Below are 14,901 nucleotides of genomic sequence, written 5' to 3'. Positions count from 1 at the left end.
GCTGATCACCGAAGAATTGATGCTTTTGAATTCTGGTGCTGGAGGAAACTCTTGAGAGTCCCATGGACTACAAGAAGATCAAACCTCTCCATTCTGAAGGAAATCAGCCCTGAGTGCTCACTGGAAGGACAGATCCTGAAGCTGAGGCTCCAAGACTCTGGCCACCTCATGAGAAGAGAAGACTCCCTGGAAAAGACCCTGATGTTGGGAAAGATGGAGGGCACAAGGAGAAGGGGATGATGGAGGACGAGATGACTGGACAGTGTTCTCAAAGCTGCCAGCATGAGTTTGACCAAACTGCGGGAGGCAGGAGTGCCTGGCGTGCTCTGGTCCAGGGGGTCACAAAGAGTCGTTCACGACTAAACAACTAACAACAACAACATTACTTCCCTTGACCTGGACACTAGAATTCTGTTGATGCTGTCTAGAATACCATTAGCTTTTTTGCTGCTGCATCACACAGTTTAAAAGCATTATATAGTAGCATGCATTTTTGAGGGGGGGGGGTGTTTATAATGTCTGTAGTTGTTTTAGCTCAGAAATGCTTCCCCCTCTGCACACATAATGAATTCTTAAGATCCCCGACATAATAGTGAGAGCTTGAGATCTCATCTCACCCACGACAGTGCTTACTCATAAGTGCTTTTCATTAGGCGGCAAAAGCATGTATTGAAAGAGAAATGTTTATGGAGCGGGTAATTTTCACCTCATAAAACTAACACATGATCAAAAGTGGCATTTAAAAAGGGGGGGAGAGAAACACCTTAACAGGAAATGTGAACAACCTGCAAAGGAGAAGTGCTAATTTAAAGCATCTGCTAAAGGTCTGTTAGCACCCAATTATTTTAGGCTGTTATTTCTGATAAGCGACAAAACCATCTCAGCCCTTAACACCACCATTAACAGTAATCGTGATACAGTACAGACGTCTTGTTAACGGTACAAGCCATGCTATAAAGGAGGATGAACAAGGCTCCATGGCTTTTAAAAAAAAACACAGAGCAATGACGTCACCTGCAAGAGCGCCAAAGTAACTGAGGAACCCTCCTTGCTCTGGACAGGGAACGGAGTGATAACGAGGCTTTCAAGTTCTATAGTACAAGAGATAGTACAAGAATACTTGGCTAGTTTAGATGTATTCAAGTCTCCAGGGCCAGATGAACAGCATCCAAGAGTATTAAAAGAACTGGCAGATGTGATCTCAGAACCACTGGCAGTCATCTTTGAGAATTCCTGGAGAACAGGTGAAGTCCCAGCAGACTGGAGGAGGGCAAATGTTGTCCCTATTTTCAAAAAGGGGAAAAGAGAGGACCCAAATAATTACCGCCCAGTCAGTCTGACATCAATACCAGGGAAGATTCTGGAGCAGATCATTAAGCAAACAGTCTGTGAGCACCTAGAAAGGAATGCTGTGATCACCAATAGTCAGCATGGATTTCTGAAAAATAAGTAATGTCAGACTAACCTGATCTCATTTTTTGACAGAATTACAAGCCTGGTAGATGAAGGGAACACAGTGGATGTAGCCTACCTTGATTTCAGCAAGGCATTTGACAAGGTGCCCCATGATATTCTTGTAAAGAAGCTGGTAAAATGCGGTCTTGACTATGCTACCACTCAGTGGATTTGTAACTGGCTGACTGACTGAACCCAAAGGGTGCTCATCAATGGTTCCTCTTCATCCTGGAGAAGAGTGACTAGTGGGGTGCCACAGGGTTCTGTCTTGGGCCCGGTCTTATTCAACATCTTTATCAACGACTTGGATGATGGACTCAAGGGCATCCTGATCAAATTTGCAGATGACACCAAACTGGGAGGGGTGGCTAACACCCCAGAGGACAGGATCACACTTCAAAACGACCTTGACAGATTAGAGAACTGGGCCAAAACAAACAAGATGAATTTTAACGGGGAGAAATGTAAAGTATTGCACTTGGGCAAAAAAAATGAGAGGCACAAATACAAGATGGGTGACACCTGGCTTGAGAGCAGTACATGTGAAAAGGATCTAGGAGTCTTGGTTGACCACAAACTTGACATGAGCCAACAGTGTGACGCGGCAGCTAAAAAAGCCAATGCAATTCTGGGCTGCATCAATAGGAGTATAGCATCTAGATCAAGGGAAGTAATAGTGCCACTGTATTCTGCTCTGGTCAGACCTCACCTGGAGTACTGTGTCCAGTTCTGGGCACCACAATTCAAGAAGGACACTGACAAACTGGAACGTGTCCAGAGGAGGGCAACCAAAATGGTCAAAGGCCTGGAAACGATGCCTTATGAGGAACGGCTAAGGGAGCTGGGCATGTTTAGCCTGGAGAAGAGGAGGTTAAGGGGTGATATGATAGCCATGTTCAAATATATAAAAGGATGTCACATAGAGGAGGGAGAAAGGTTGTTTTCTGCTGCTCCAGAGAAGCGGACACGGAGCAATGGATCCAAACGACAAGAAAGAAGTTTCCACCTAAACATTAGGAAGAACTTCCTGACAGTAAGAGCTGTTCGACAGTGGAATTTGCTGCCAAGGAGTGTGGTGGAGTCTCCTACTTTGGAGGTCTTTAAGCAGAGGCTTGACAACCATATGTCAGGAGTGCTCTGATGGTGTTTCCTGCTTGGCAGGGGGTTGGACTCGATGGCCCTTGTGGTCTCTTCCAACTCTATGACTCTATGATTCTATGATTCTATAAAGTTGGTGGCAAACTAGCACAAATACCAAATTAGCTAGATGCCTCTTCTGTTTGTTGGGATTCCTGTTCCATGCCAGCTGTTTAAATGGAAGTGCTCTACTGCAACAACCTCACTCCTCTCTCCCCTCCAACACTGGAATCTTTGCACAAAGCAAAGTCACAGGGAAATGTACTGAAAAGTGTGGGGCAACTTTTGCTTGGTCCAATGTCATGAACAAATCAGAATGAATGCTTAATAAAACATTATTCGGAAGTGGTCTTATAATAACTAATCACTAAAAGATGAAGCTTTCTCAAGGGCAAGTGACTGACTGATGGTTTCCAATTCATTGGGGAAAGTAATTTATGAAGACTCCAACTTTAATCAATAAGAAGCACCACTCCTCCCAAGATGGTTATAGGATAGGTGGAAATACCAACTGCGCTTCTATATAAAACACTTGGAGTTAGCACACTGGTGTTAGCAGAACGTGCTGTTTAGGTGAATTAGATTGGAATAGTGACTTACAGTTTCTGGAGTTCAAAGGCTTTATTTATCCAGGAACTGTTTGCAGGATGAGTGGAGAGAACGGCAAAAAAAATTGGCTAGAATGTATGCAAATAAAATAATCCGCAAGTTGAACGAGCAAAATTTTCAACTGCGGAAGTTCAAAATATAGAATCTCTTTGGTAAGGAAGATTTGTGGCAGAGTTATTGCTGACCCATGCCCAGCTGCTAATTTTGAACAATGGGATAACCAAGATAAGCAAGCAAAGGCCATTATCTGTCTTTCAGTGGAAGACTCACAGATCACACACATCAGAGAACTGCAACATACCAAAGAGGTTTCGGAAGCACTGTGTAATTTGCAGAGTGATTCTCTGAAGGAGACTGTACAGTGGTACCTTGGGTTAAATACTTAATTCGTTCCGGAGGTTCATTCTTAACCTGAAACTGTTCTTAACCTGAAGCACCACTTTAGCTAATGGGGCCTCCTGCTGCCGCTGCGCCGCCAGAGCACGGTTTCTGTTCTCATCCTAAAGCAAAGTTCTTGACCCGAGGTACTATTTCTGGGTTAGCAGAGTCTGTAACCTGAACCGTATGTAACCCAAGATACCACTATATTCAATTAGGCTGAAACAGGATCACCAAATGCCATTTTGTTTGTTATTCTCTCCAGACAATGTATGTGCTATTTTCTCTCTCCCATCTCAACACATACCGTAAATGGTTCCTGCATGAATAAAGCCTTTGAACTTCAGAAACTATGAGTGATTATTCCAGACTAATTCACCCAAGCTGCAAGGTCTGCTTACAAATACATGCACATTCCATCAGCATACAGATTTCTGCTTATGGAACATAACTGTTTTTCCCCTCTCCTCCCCCTGTGCACCTCCTTCCTAAATCTGTTATGGGGATCCCCCAATCCTCCATAGCAGATTTGGGGCACATGGGGGTGGGAGGAGAGGGGGCAAACATTCCGTTGCTCAAGCAGAAATCCTTGCTCTAACAGAACAAGGGCATGCTGTCTGAAAATCAGCCTTCACTCCAAAAAAAGAACACTCCTCTCTTCCTGACACTCTGGAGAGCTGCTGCCAGTCAGAGCAGATACTGCTGGCTAAGGTGGACCAATGGCCTAACTCAGAGCAGGGCAGATTGTGCAGTTTCCAGAATGTGCATTTCGCCATTCCTATGAACTATGCTTGATCCATGCACATATTCTCACAGGGACCCATATTCTCTCAATAGGCTGCAAATCTAGTCACCTGCATTTAGATTGCCCCATTCCTACCCAGGAAAAGGAAACTAGCATTCTCCCCAAATTAGCATGAGGATGTGGCAAATGGCGCACCCTTGTGCAAATTTCCCAGCTCCAACTTGCCCATTCACCGGCCAAATATTCAATCCTCATTGTGCAACTGAAGTCTCCCTATGCTCTACACTTTAATCTAATAAAGCGGGGGGGGGGGCAAATTATCTGTGGGAATGTTCAGGGTGGCAGGAGAAGGTATATTGTTTATTAATATCCTTCCTAACTTGCACTAGCAAGTTCCTTTACTTAGCAGAGTTTACATTCCCCTTTACATGCACAGCAGATAGCTGGTTGCAGGCTTGTGTAAGCCTCTCACTATTATACAATTCAGTCTGTCTCAGATTGAATTGTATAGTTCCTGGTAAATTTCCTTTAATCCCTCATAAAAGAATAAAGACACAACAATCTTACCTAAACTCCCTCCTTTAAAACAAACTTTTCCCCACACCACTGCCACTGCTATAGTTACCTCTCCCACCCCCCTCCTCTTCTTCCCTTCTCTCCTCTTCCTTCTCTCTTTTTCTCTCCCCCCCTCTTTAAAGAAAACACATACATACACTCATACACACACACCACTGTAGTATACTTTTCCCTCTCATACTATAGCTAAAACTATCACTGCAAACAATCTTACCTAAAGTCAATAAAAGAAGTTTACTCACATCAGTTCACAGTTGGATCCCTGAAGGCAGACTTAGTTACAAATATGTACATGTGGATCTACCCCATATGGGGGGTATAATCCAAGTGCTTATGCTAGCTGAAAGCTAGCATAGAAGTCCCTAGCTAAAAAGCTGGTCCAACGAAGAAGGAAGTCAAAAAGAGAGAGAGTGCTGCGTGACTCGTCCTTTTTGTTACCTGGACAGGTAAGGTCACGCCCACTTCTAGTCACATGCAAGGAAGGATGCTCCAGCCCAGGAGGAAACAGGAAGTTTCGATTGGCTGGACCAAACATCCCCTTGCATGTCCACTCTAGGAAAACAAGGAATGTTGTATTTGACTGCTCCCAGTGGATTACATCCCCCATTATCATTTACTGAAAACTTATGCTCTGCATGTACTTCTAGTCTGAGCTTGTTACTGCATGCATACAACCCAAAAGGGAACATTTATCTATGATTAATCCATCGGGAATTAAAGCTGCCTAATCCAGTGTGCATAACCCTCAGAGATAATACGGGGCGCTCTATAAATGAGGCGGCAGCATGCACCATCAATCACAGTCGCATCTTATCGACAACCCAAGAAAATAATTCCATTAGCTCCTTGAGTCACAAAAGCTGGAGGGAGTTCAGCTATCGGTTTTCTTCTTACGCAGTACAATCTGCTGTGCGTTGCTAGCAATGCTTAAATGGCAAAGCCACACTTTCTGGGCTTGATAAATTAACAGGGTTGATCAAAGGTTTGGCAGGCCTTACACTTGCTTTAGCTTACACTTACACTTACACTCTAGCTAGGCTTTTAATCAAAAGTATTTTTAAAGTACATTAAGGGAAAAGCCACTGGTAGTTAAATTGCAGGTGCAAATCTTCCAAAAGGTAGCAGTTTGACACTCGGCATTCCTGTCGAGCTACCCTTACAAATCTCATGTCTAAGTGCCCAGAAAAGCCCCTGTACTACTGAAGAGCTTGTTCTTTTCTTTGAAAATACGTTTATTTTTTCACATTGACTTACATTCAGATCGCGTAACATACAATTTACATCGAAATCTATTTATCTTGGTGACTTCTCATCCTTACATCCATGAGGGTCTCGTTCTCTCTCCTGCCTGCTGCCAGTCCAACTTCTTAACCTTACCTATCCACCTAAACCATGGGTAGGCAAACCAAGGCCCGGGGGCCGGATCTGACCCAATCGCCTTCTAAATCCGGCCCGCAGACGGTCCAGGAATCAGGGTGTTTTTACATGAGTAGAATGTGTCCTTCTTTTTTTAAATGCATCTCTGGGTTATTTGTGGGGTCTGCCTGGTGTTTTTACATGAGCAGAATGTGTGCTTTTATTTAAAATGCATCTCTGGGTTATTTAGGGGGCATAGGAATTTGTTCATTCCCCCCCCCCAAAAAAAAATATAGTCTGGCCCCCCACAAGGTCTGAGGGACAGTGGACCGGCCCCCTGCTGAAAAGGTTTGCTGGCCCCTGACCTAAAACCTCTATTACAATGTTTTTCTATTTTCTTTCCATTGCTCGTAAGTCAAAACCTGTTTGAACTTTTATTTGGCTGTATTGTTGTCTTATCTAGACTGAAAAGAGTCTCCGTTCTTCCAAAGATATTTCATCTTTCTGATTCCTTATTTAAACCGTGAGTTCCGCCATTTCTGTGTGCCTCATTCCTCCCTTGAGTACTCATTCCTCTTTTGTTGGGATTTCTGATGTTTTCCATTTTTGTGCGTAGAGTACTCTTGCTGCTGTGGTGGCATACAAAAACCATTTTACTGGAGAGCTTTTAGCACTGGCCTGCTAAGGGGGTGGGGGGGGGAGTCATCAATATGGCCAACTATGCAAATCGTCAACTCACAACACGTAACACATAATCAAAATAAAAAAATTCCTTCCAGTAGCACCTTCCAGTAGCACCTTAATTCCTTCCAGTAGCACCTTAAAGACCAACTAAGTTAGTTCTTGGTATGAGCTTTCGTGTGCATGCACACTTCTTCAGATACAGATTCTACAGATATCTGAAGAAGTGTGCATGCACACGAAAGCTCATACCAAGAACTAACTTAGTTGGTCTTTAAGGTGCTACTGGAAGGAATTTTTTTATTTTGACTATGGCAGACCAACACGGCTACCTATCTGTAACTGAACACATAATCAGTCAGGCTGGCTGACAGCAGTACTGAACACCCTCCCAGTGGCGTAGCGTGGGTTGTCAGCACCCGGGGCAAGGCAAGTAATTTGCACCCCCTAACCCGTGGATTTGCGCCCCCTAACCCTAACCCCCAGATGTTGCGCCCGGTGCGGCCAGCCCCCCCTGCACCCCCCACGCTACGCCACTGCACCCTCCAGAAACTGGGTTTTGCCCCCCAAGCCCTTCTAAGTCTGGGATTGGGCCAGGCAAAAGCTACAGTCAGGTAAAGAATCATAGACACCGAGAGACAACAGGACTGCTCAAGGTGCCCCGACTATAAAATTGGAGAAATCGAGAGAGAGATAGCCGCACCGGCAGCATATCTCTTCTTTCTCGTATCCAAAAATGCTAGAAGGGTTAGAAGCTCGGCTTTGCCCTCGCCGGTCCTGGAAGGAGCCTTTAAAAAAGTCCCATATGCTCAGAGATTTTGTGCCTGTTCACTGGGGGAGATAGGAAGCCCAGAGCACTTCTTCTTTAGATGTCCCTTTTATGAAGAGGCACCTAGTAAGACCATTGATCCCCTGCTGTTGAGGCTCGCTGACCTCCCGGAAAATTGAAATTGAAATAAAACTGAAATAAAATTGAAATGGAAATACTTTATTGTCACTTGTACAACTTGTATACAGTGAGATTACACGAGCACCCCCCAAAATTCGACCTTTTCCTCTTAGGCAAAGATCATAAGACGACCCGGATGGTCGCCAGAATCTGTGTACAGATCTGTAGGCGCAGACCGTCCCCCGGCTCAAACTAGTTCGTGAAGAAAATCCCCAAACTCGGTTCCATGGGTGACTCTGGGTCAACTCTCTGCGGTAGCTTATCTTAAAGTTTTAAGTGTCTATATGCTTATCGCATTTATAAATTTCAAATTTATTGTTGTACATTGTTTTAACTGTTTGTTTTCTTTCTGGGATTTTACCCCCAAGTGTGTTTTATAAGCTGGTCTCCAACCGTAATAAATTATCTATCTATCGACAACACATAAATCACTGTTGGGAGAAACACAGTTGGAAGGGACCCTATGGATCATCTAGCCTGACCCCCCTGCAGTGCAGGAATATGCCGCTGTACCATGCGGGGATTGAACCTGCAACCTTGGCATTATCGGCACCATGCTCTAACCCACTGAGCTACCGCACATCTTATCAGAAACTGGGATGACTTCTGTAAATCTGGGATGGTCCCTGGAACATAGGGATGTTTGGAGGGCCTGTACTCTTTGAATAAGGGACGCGGGTGGCACTGTGGGTTAAACCACCGAGCCTAGGACTTGCCGATCAGAAGGTTATGGTTTGAATCCCCGTGACAGGGTGAGCTCCCGTTGCTCGGTCCCTGCTCTTGCCAACCTAGCAGTTCGAAAGCACAAAAAGTGCAAGTAGATAAATAGGTACCACTCCGGCGGGAAGGTAAACGGCATTTCCATGCACTGCTCTGGTTCGCCAGAAGCGGCTTAGTCCTGCTGGCCACATGACCCGGAAGCTGTACACCGGCTCCCTCGGCCAATAAAGCGAGATGAGCACCGCAACCCCACAGTCGGCCACGACTGGACCTAATGGTCAGGGTTCCCTTTACCTTTACCTTTACTCTTTGAATGCCGGTTGTGGGAGTCACCTGTTGGGGGGACCCCTGCTTCGCTCCTCCCCACTTGAGATTCCCCACTTGCGAAACATAAACTCTCTGCTTTTTTCGCCTTAGAAAAGCTGAGCCCTTGGATGCTGAACGATAATAAACTTTCCAGCACTTTAAACCAACAGACCAATTTGATGTGGCATTTTGCCACGACAGCCTGCCCACTTCAGCGCTCTCTTTTTAAAGAACACTCGCTCTCAATCATCGGTGGCACTTTGGAACGGTTTTGTTCCAAATTTGTTTACTTTCGCGCTTTCCATCATTCCAGCTCGGGTGGCGGAGAATCCTCGCTATCTTCGTTTTTCTCCCGATGTCTCCTACGCTATAGAAAGAAGAGGAGTTGGGGAGGGAGGGAAGTGATGGAACATTTGCTCCCCAGACAGAACTGAACGTTACACAAGAATTGCATTTTGACACCCCAGAGTCTGCGGTGTTAAAATGCTTTAGTGCACCAGAGATGGTGAGCAAAGGGGCAAGCGAGGATGCCATGGGTCACTCTGGACTGTATCCTCCGGGATTTTACGCAGGAAGGGATCTGAAGTGTGGCATTATGCTCCTTACACACCTTACAGGGTTGGTTTGTTTGGGATGTTCAGGTGGTTTGCAAAGTACTAACTTATTTAACTTATATGCAGAATTCATCATGCGAAAGGCTGGGCTGGATGAATCCCAAAACGGAACTAAGATTGTGGGAAGAAATATCAACAACCTCAGATATGCAGATGACACAACCTTGATGGCAGAAAGTGAGGAGGAATTAAAGAACCTTTTAATGAGGGTGAAAGAGGAAAGCACAAAATATGGTCTGAAGCTCAACATAAAAAAACCCAAGATCATGGCCACTGGTCACATTACCTCCTGGCAAATAGAAGGGAAAGAAATGGAGGCAGTGAGAGATTTTACTTTTTGGGGCTCCATGATCACTTCAGATGGTGACAGCAGTCACGAAATTAAAAGACGCCTGCTTCTTGGGAGAAAAGCAATGACAAACCTAGACAGCATCTTAAAAAGCAGAGACATCACCCTGCCAACAAAGGTTCATATAGTTAAAGCCATGGTTTTCCCAGTAGTGATGTATGGAAGTGAGAGCTGGACCATCAAGAAGGCTGATCGCCGAAGAATGGATGCTTTTGAATTATAGTGCTGGAGGAGACTCTTGAGAGTCCCATGGACTGCAAGAAAATCAAACCTATCAGGAATCAGCCCTGAGTGCTCACTGGAAGGACAGATCCTGAAGCTGAGGCTCCAAGACTTTGGCCACCTCATGAGAAGACTCCCTGGAAATGACCCTGATGTTGGGAAAGATGGAGGGCACAAGGAGGAGGGGACGACAGAGGACGAGATGGTGGGACAGTGTTCTCGAAGCTACCAGCATGAGTTTGACCAAACTGCGGGAGGCAGTGGAAGACAGGAGTGCCTGGCGTGCTCTGGTCCAGGGGGTCACGAAGAGTCGGACACGACTAAACAACTAAACAACAACCAGTGAGGAACCGGCTGAATGCAACTCACCAATTCATTCTACATGATGGAAGGCCACACTCCCTCACTGGCCCAGCTCTGAGTGGTTTTGCATGGTCAGGATTTGCTCTTTAATTGTTGCATTATAAAATCACAGAATCGTAGAATTTGAAGGGACCCTGAGGGTCATCTAGCCCAACCCCCGGCAATGCAGGAATCTCAGCTAGATCATCCATGACAGATGGCTATCCAACCTCTGCTTAGAAAGCTCCAAGGCAGGACAGTCCACATTTTATTTACCGGTATACATCATTTTTTGGTAGGTAAGCCCTCAAAGAAGAGAAGTCCCATTAATACAAAACCAAGATATAACAAAACGGCAATCAATAAATCAAATAGTATAAAATAGCAAAATCATAAATTGCCCACTACGCTGGATATGTGCAATGCCTTGTGTGTTAAATGTGGAGCAGAAACCCCTGGTTTTTGCACGACTGTATTGTATACACACATATCTACAACCTGAGCCTACAATGGAAGGGTTCACAGCATTAACACCCCCAATCGAGCAGAAATCAAGTCTCCCTCTCTCGGGTTCCAGTCTACCTGTTCCTCTAGCTTCTAGCGCACTTAACTCAAAACTGCCAACTCTGGGCTGTTTTTCTAACTACCAGCGAGTTGAGGGAGGGGGAACCCATTCGCCTGTCATCTGGCACGGAGCCACTTCCTTTGTTACCTTAACGACCCATACTTAGAGCCAATACCTCACCATGAAACTAGCCTGACTATTCCGGGAATTAGAAGGGCCTCCATGTACAGCCTACCCCTCCCCAAACTCATAACGCAAAGCACGGACTCTCAGTTTCAATAGCAAATGATGCCCCTTTGGGCATTTTTTTTTCAGTAGCAGCAAACACGGAACAAGAACAAAATTGTTGCGGATTCATACTGGACCGTCGGCACGACATTCTGCTTTACTGGTTGTTCTGCAATGCTTCCCCAATGTTACCACAATATCGCTGTCCGGAGGGGTGCTCTTGCACTATAAAGCATGACGAAAGCGGGACACAAAATAAATAAACGGGAACATATTTGTGGTATAGAAAGTTACAGGGTTTGTGCTGGAGGCTACAACAGACACGAGTGGAAATTTAGCAGAGCGAAACACGTTCCTCACTGGATACTTAAATTTTACTGCTCTTGTGGCTTCCAGAACTATTCCCTTTGTCCATGTTTGTTTGTATTTTCGGATCTAAGTCGTCACACTCCACAAGATAGCAAATTATTGGTAATAGTTATTGATTTGCTTATACAGTTGGTACCTTGGTACTCAAATGCCTGGTTACTCAAACGCCTTGGTTCCCAAACAGCGAAAACCCTGAAGTAAGTGTTCCGGTTTTCAAACGTTTTTCGGAAGCCGAACGTCTGTTGCGGCTGTCGGCTATTGTTTCTGGGGCAGCCTGCACCAATCAGAAACTGCACCGTGGTTTTCAAACATTTTGGAAGTCAAACAGCGTTCTGGAACGGATTAAGTTTGGCGCTTTTGCTATTTATTTTGCATTTTTGTTTTTGAGGCTTTTTCGGTTAATTTGTTTTTGTGACTGTGAGGAACCCAGTTCAGCTACTGATTGGCTGCTTGATTCTGTGACTGCAGAAATGGATAAAAGCCCCCAATCCAAACAATGACTATCATCAGTGCAGCTAAGAAAAAAAATAATTTTATTTTTTATCATCTACAATACAGTACTGTCTTTTTTATTGGGACATGGGTGGTGCTGTGGTGTAAACTACTGAGCCTCTTGGGCTTGCCGATCGGAAGGTCGGCGGTTCTAATCCCTGCGACGGGGTGAGCTCCCGTTACTCGGTTCCAGCTCCTGCCAACCTAGCAGTTTGAAAGCATGTAAAAGTGCAAGTAGATAAATAGGTACCACTCCGGCGGGAAGGTAAACGGCGTTTCCGTGCGCTGCTCTGGTTCGCCAGAAGCGGTTTAGTCATGCTGGCGACATGACCCGGAAAAACTGTCAGCAGACAAACACTGGCTCCCTTGGCCAGTAAAGAAGCGAGATGAGCACTGCAACCCCAGAGTCATTTGCGACTGGACTTAACTGTCAGGGGTCCCTTTACCTTTACCTTTTTACATTGATTATTGCTTTCATTGTATGGATCAGTGGTTTCGTTACATAGTAAAATTCATGTTAAATTGCTGTTTTAGGGGAGATAGATAAACTTTATTCGCATTAGCCAACGGCCATAGCAACATATAAAAGCAATATATACAATTAAAAAGACAACAATGGGTAAAAAGGGGTTGTTTTTAAAAGTCTGGAACGGATTAATCTGTTTTGCATGACTTTCTATGGGAAAGCGTGGCTTGGTTTTGGAACGCTTTGGTTTTGGAACGGACTTCCGGAACGGATTAAGTTTGAGAACCAAGGTACCACTGTAATTAATTACAGGTAAAAAACTAAGGGTTTGTGCATGTTATATATGAGTCTTTTATACTATGCCTTGCCTTCATCCTTACATTTCCCTTAGTAAAAATATTTGAAATGCAGTTATCTGACATCTCTGGATCAAGTCCATCCATTTTCGGTAGATGTCAAGGAGCTAAAGAACTACGTAACTTCTAGAAGACATCTGAAGGCAGCCCTGTATCGGGAAGTTTTTAATGTTTGGTGTTTTTATTATGTTTTTAGATATGCTGTGAGTCGCCCAGAATGACTGGGGAAACCCAGCCAGATGGGCAGGGTATAAATAATAATTTTGTTGTTGTTGTTGTTGTTGAATTAATTAAACTAAATAGTTTTGGCTCGGTGTTTGTTTGTTTTTAATTATTATTATTATTATTATTTACAAACAATTGTCAAACCACCAAAAAACAAAGAATGCTGCTCAGATGTTACTAGCCCAAGAGAGGGAAAGAAGATATAGTCTCTACCAGAGAAGAATGACAAATTAAACTGATGGATTTTGCTGAAATGGCAAAAATGACCGTAAGAATTAGAAACCAGGAAGACCAAAATTTTAATCAGGAATGGAGAAATAGATACAATTTACTTTAAAAATCATTGTAAACAATTAAAATTAATAGGAGGACTGGAATGACACTTGTAGTTGAACGTTGGACTATGGTTGCAGTGAAGATTTAATAGAATTGGATTAATACAGAAGATGTCCATGGAAATTTATGGAATTTTCTTTCTGTTTTGGTTGTTTGACAATTGTTTGTAAATTTCAAAATCTTAAAATTAAATTAAAAGAGGAAGAAGTTTGGGCTGGGTTTTGAACACAATGTGCAATTGACCTTTGATGTTCTGAATTCTATTGTGTTATTGTCCTCCTTAGGGTTGGGGATGAATTTACAGAACCAAGGTTGGTGGGGACGAACCAAAAAAAAGAAGTTTGAGAACCGCTTATCAAGAGGAATGAGAAGACTTTCCCCAAAGGGCCTGTTTCTCCCAGTTGAGTCTCCATCTATCCAGGCCGCCATTTTGTTCGCTCGCCTGCTACAACAACTCTCTGAGCTCTCAACACACAACAGTCTTTTACGCATGCATCTCTTTACCACACCTGTTTCAACAGTGGCTTTTTGCTGCTTGCAGGCATAAAAATAAATAAATCCTTACCTTCCACTACAGGCAAGAGGTAGCTCTCACACACGGCCCTCTCTGAATCAGGCTTCATTTTGCCCAAAGTGCACTGCTTTGCAGAGTGTGGAAATGGCAAGAGCAGGCCGGATTTTCTCCTTGGAAAAGCCTTGAAAGCCTTGGGGGACAGGAAATGATGCAATAGAAATAGGTTTTTGTGGGGGCACCTTCAAAGCCGCGCACTTTATTCTGGAAAAACGATGCACGCACAATTTCTCTTTTTTGTTTCCAAATAAATATTGACTCTTCTGTTTATTTAGTACAGATTATCTAGTACATCACTAGTGACTGTTCTTAATTTTAATATTTTATTGAATTTTACAAGAAAAGAAAGAGAAAGAGAATCAAAGAACAATACATAACACTGTAAACACGTTTTTTCTTTTTTTTCTTTTTTAGTTTGCATTTGGGGAAACATGTATATAGATGCACGCACAATTTCAGCTTGCGGCCGATGACGTGTGAAGGGGAGAATAATACACACACGGTATATATGCAGAGACACACAATAAAACAGCTATGATCCTAGGATGGGGTCTGTGTTGCAAGAGGAAAGGGGTGTGTGGGTTTTCGGGTGGCTCTCACGGCCTTGCAGAGCAGGGTTAAATTCATGCACCCAGGCTGGATTCTAGAGGACTGCAGCTCCAAGTCTTTTGCAAACAGTTATTTGCATGCCTTTGCTTCAAAGAGGAGGAGGAGGAGGTTGAGAATTAATGCAGAAGTTTTTGCAAGAAGCCAGCCATTGCAGAGTCTGGTTTCCCCTCTCCCAAGTCCACAAAACATAGAGCAGGCCTCTTGACAAATGGGTGTGCAGTCACAGGTCTGAGTTTGGAGAAATA

The 14,901-nt window shown here is 44.0% G+C and overlaps 1 protein-coding gene across 2 annotated transcripts in view; it reads right to left on the bottom strand.

Annotated features, from left to right (window-relative positions):
* Positions 1 to 14,158, bottom strand: part of SLC4A11 (solute carrier family 4 member 11) — a 252,074-nt gene extending 237,916 nt beyond the window's left edge. For both annotated transcript variants that reach the window (XM_083458672.1, XM_083458673.1), the window contains exon 1: positions 14,042 to 14,158. In XM_083458672.1, the coding sequence (XP_083314798.1) occupies positions 14,042 to 14,099 (58 nt within the window). In that variant the 5' untranslated portion in view covers positions 14,100 to 14,158. The remainder of the gene's footprint in view (positions 1 to 14,041) is intronic.
* Positions 14,159 to 14,901: the final 743 nt, after the last annotated feature.

The sequence above is a fragment of the Podarcis liolepis genome (assembly GCF_965112155.1).
Source record: "Podarcis liolepis genome assembly, chromosome: 9".
Classification (NCBI taxonomy): Eukaryota; Metazoa; Chordata; class Lepidosauria; order Squamata; family Lacertidae; genus Podarcis; species Podarcis liolepis.
Note: the sequence above shows the minus strand (reverse complement) of the source record. Positions and strands in the feature narration are given on the sequence as shown.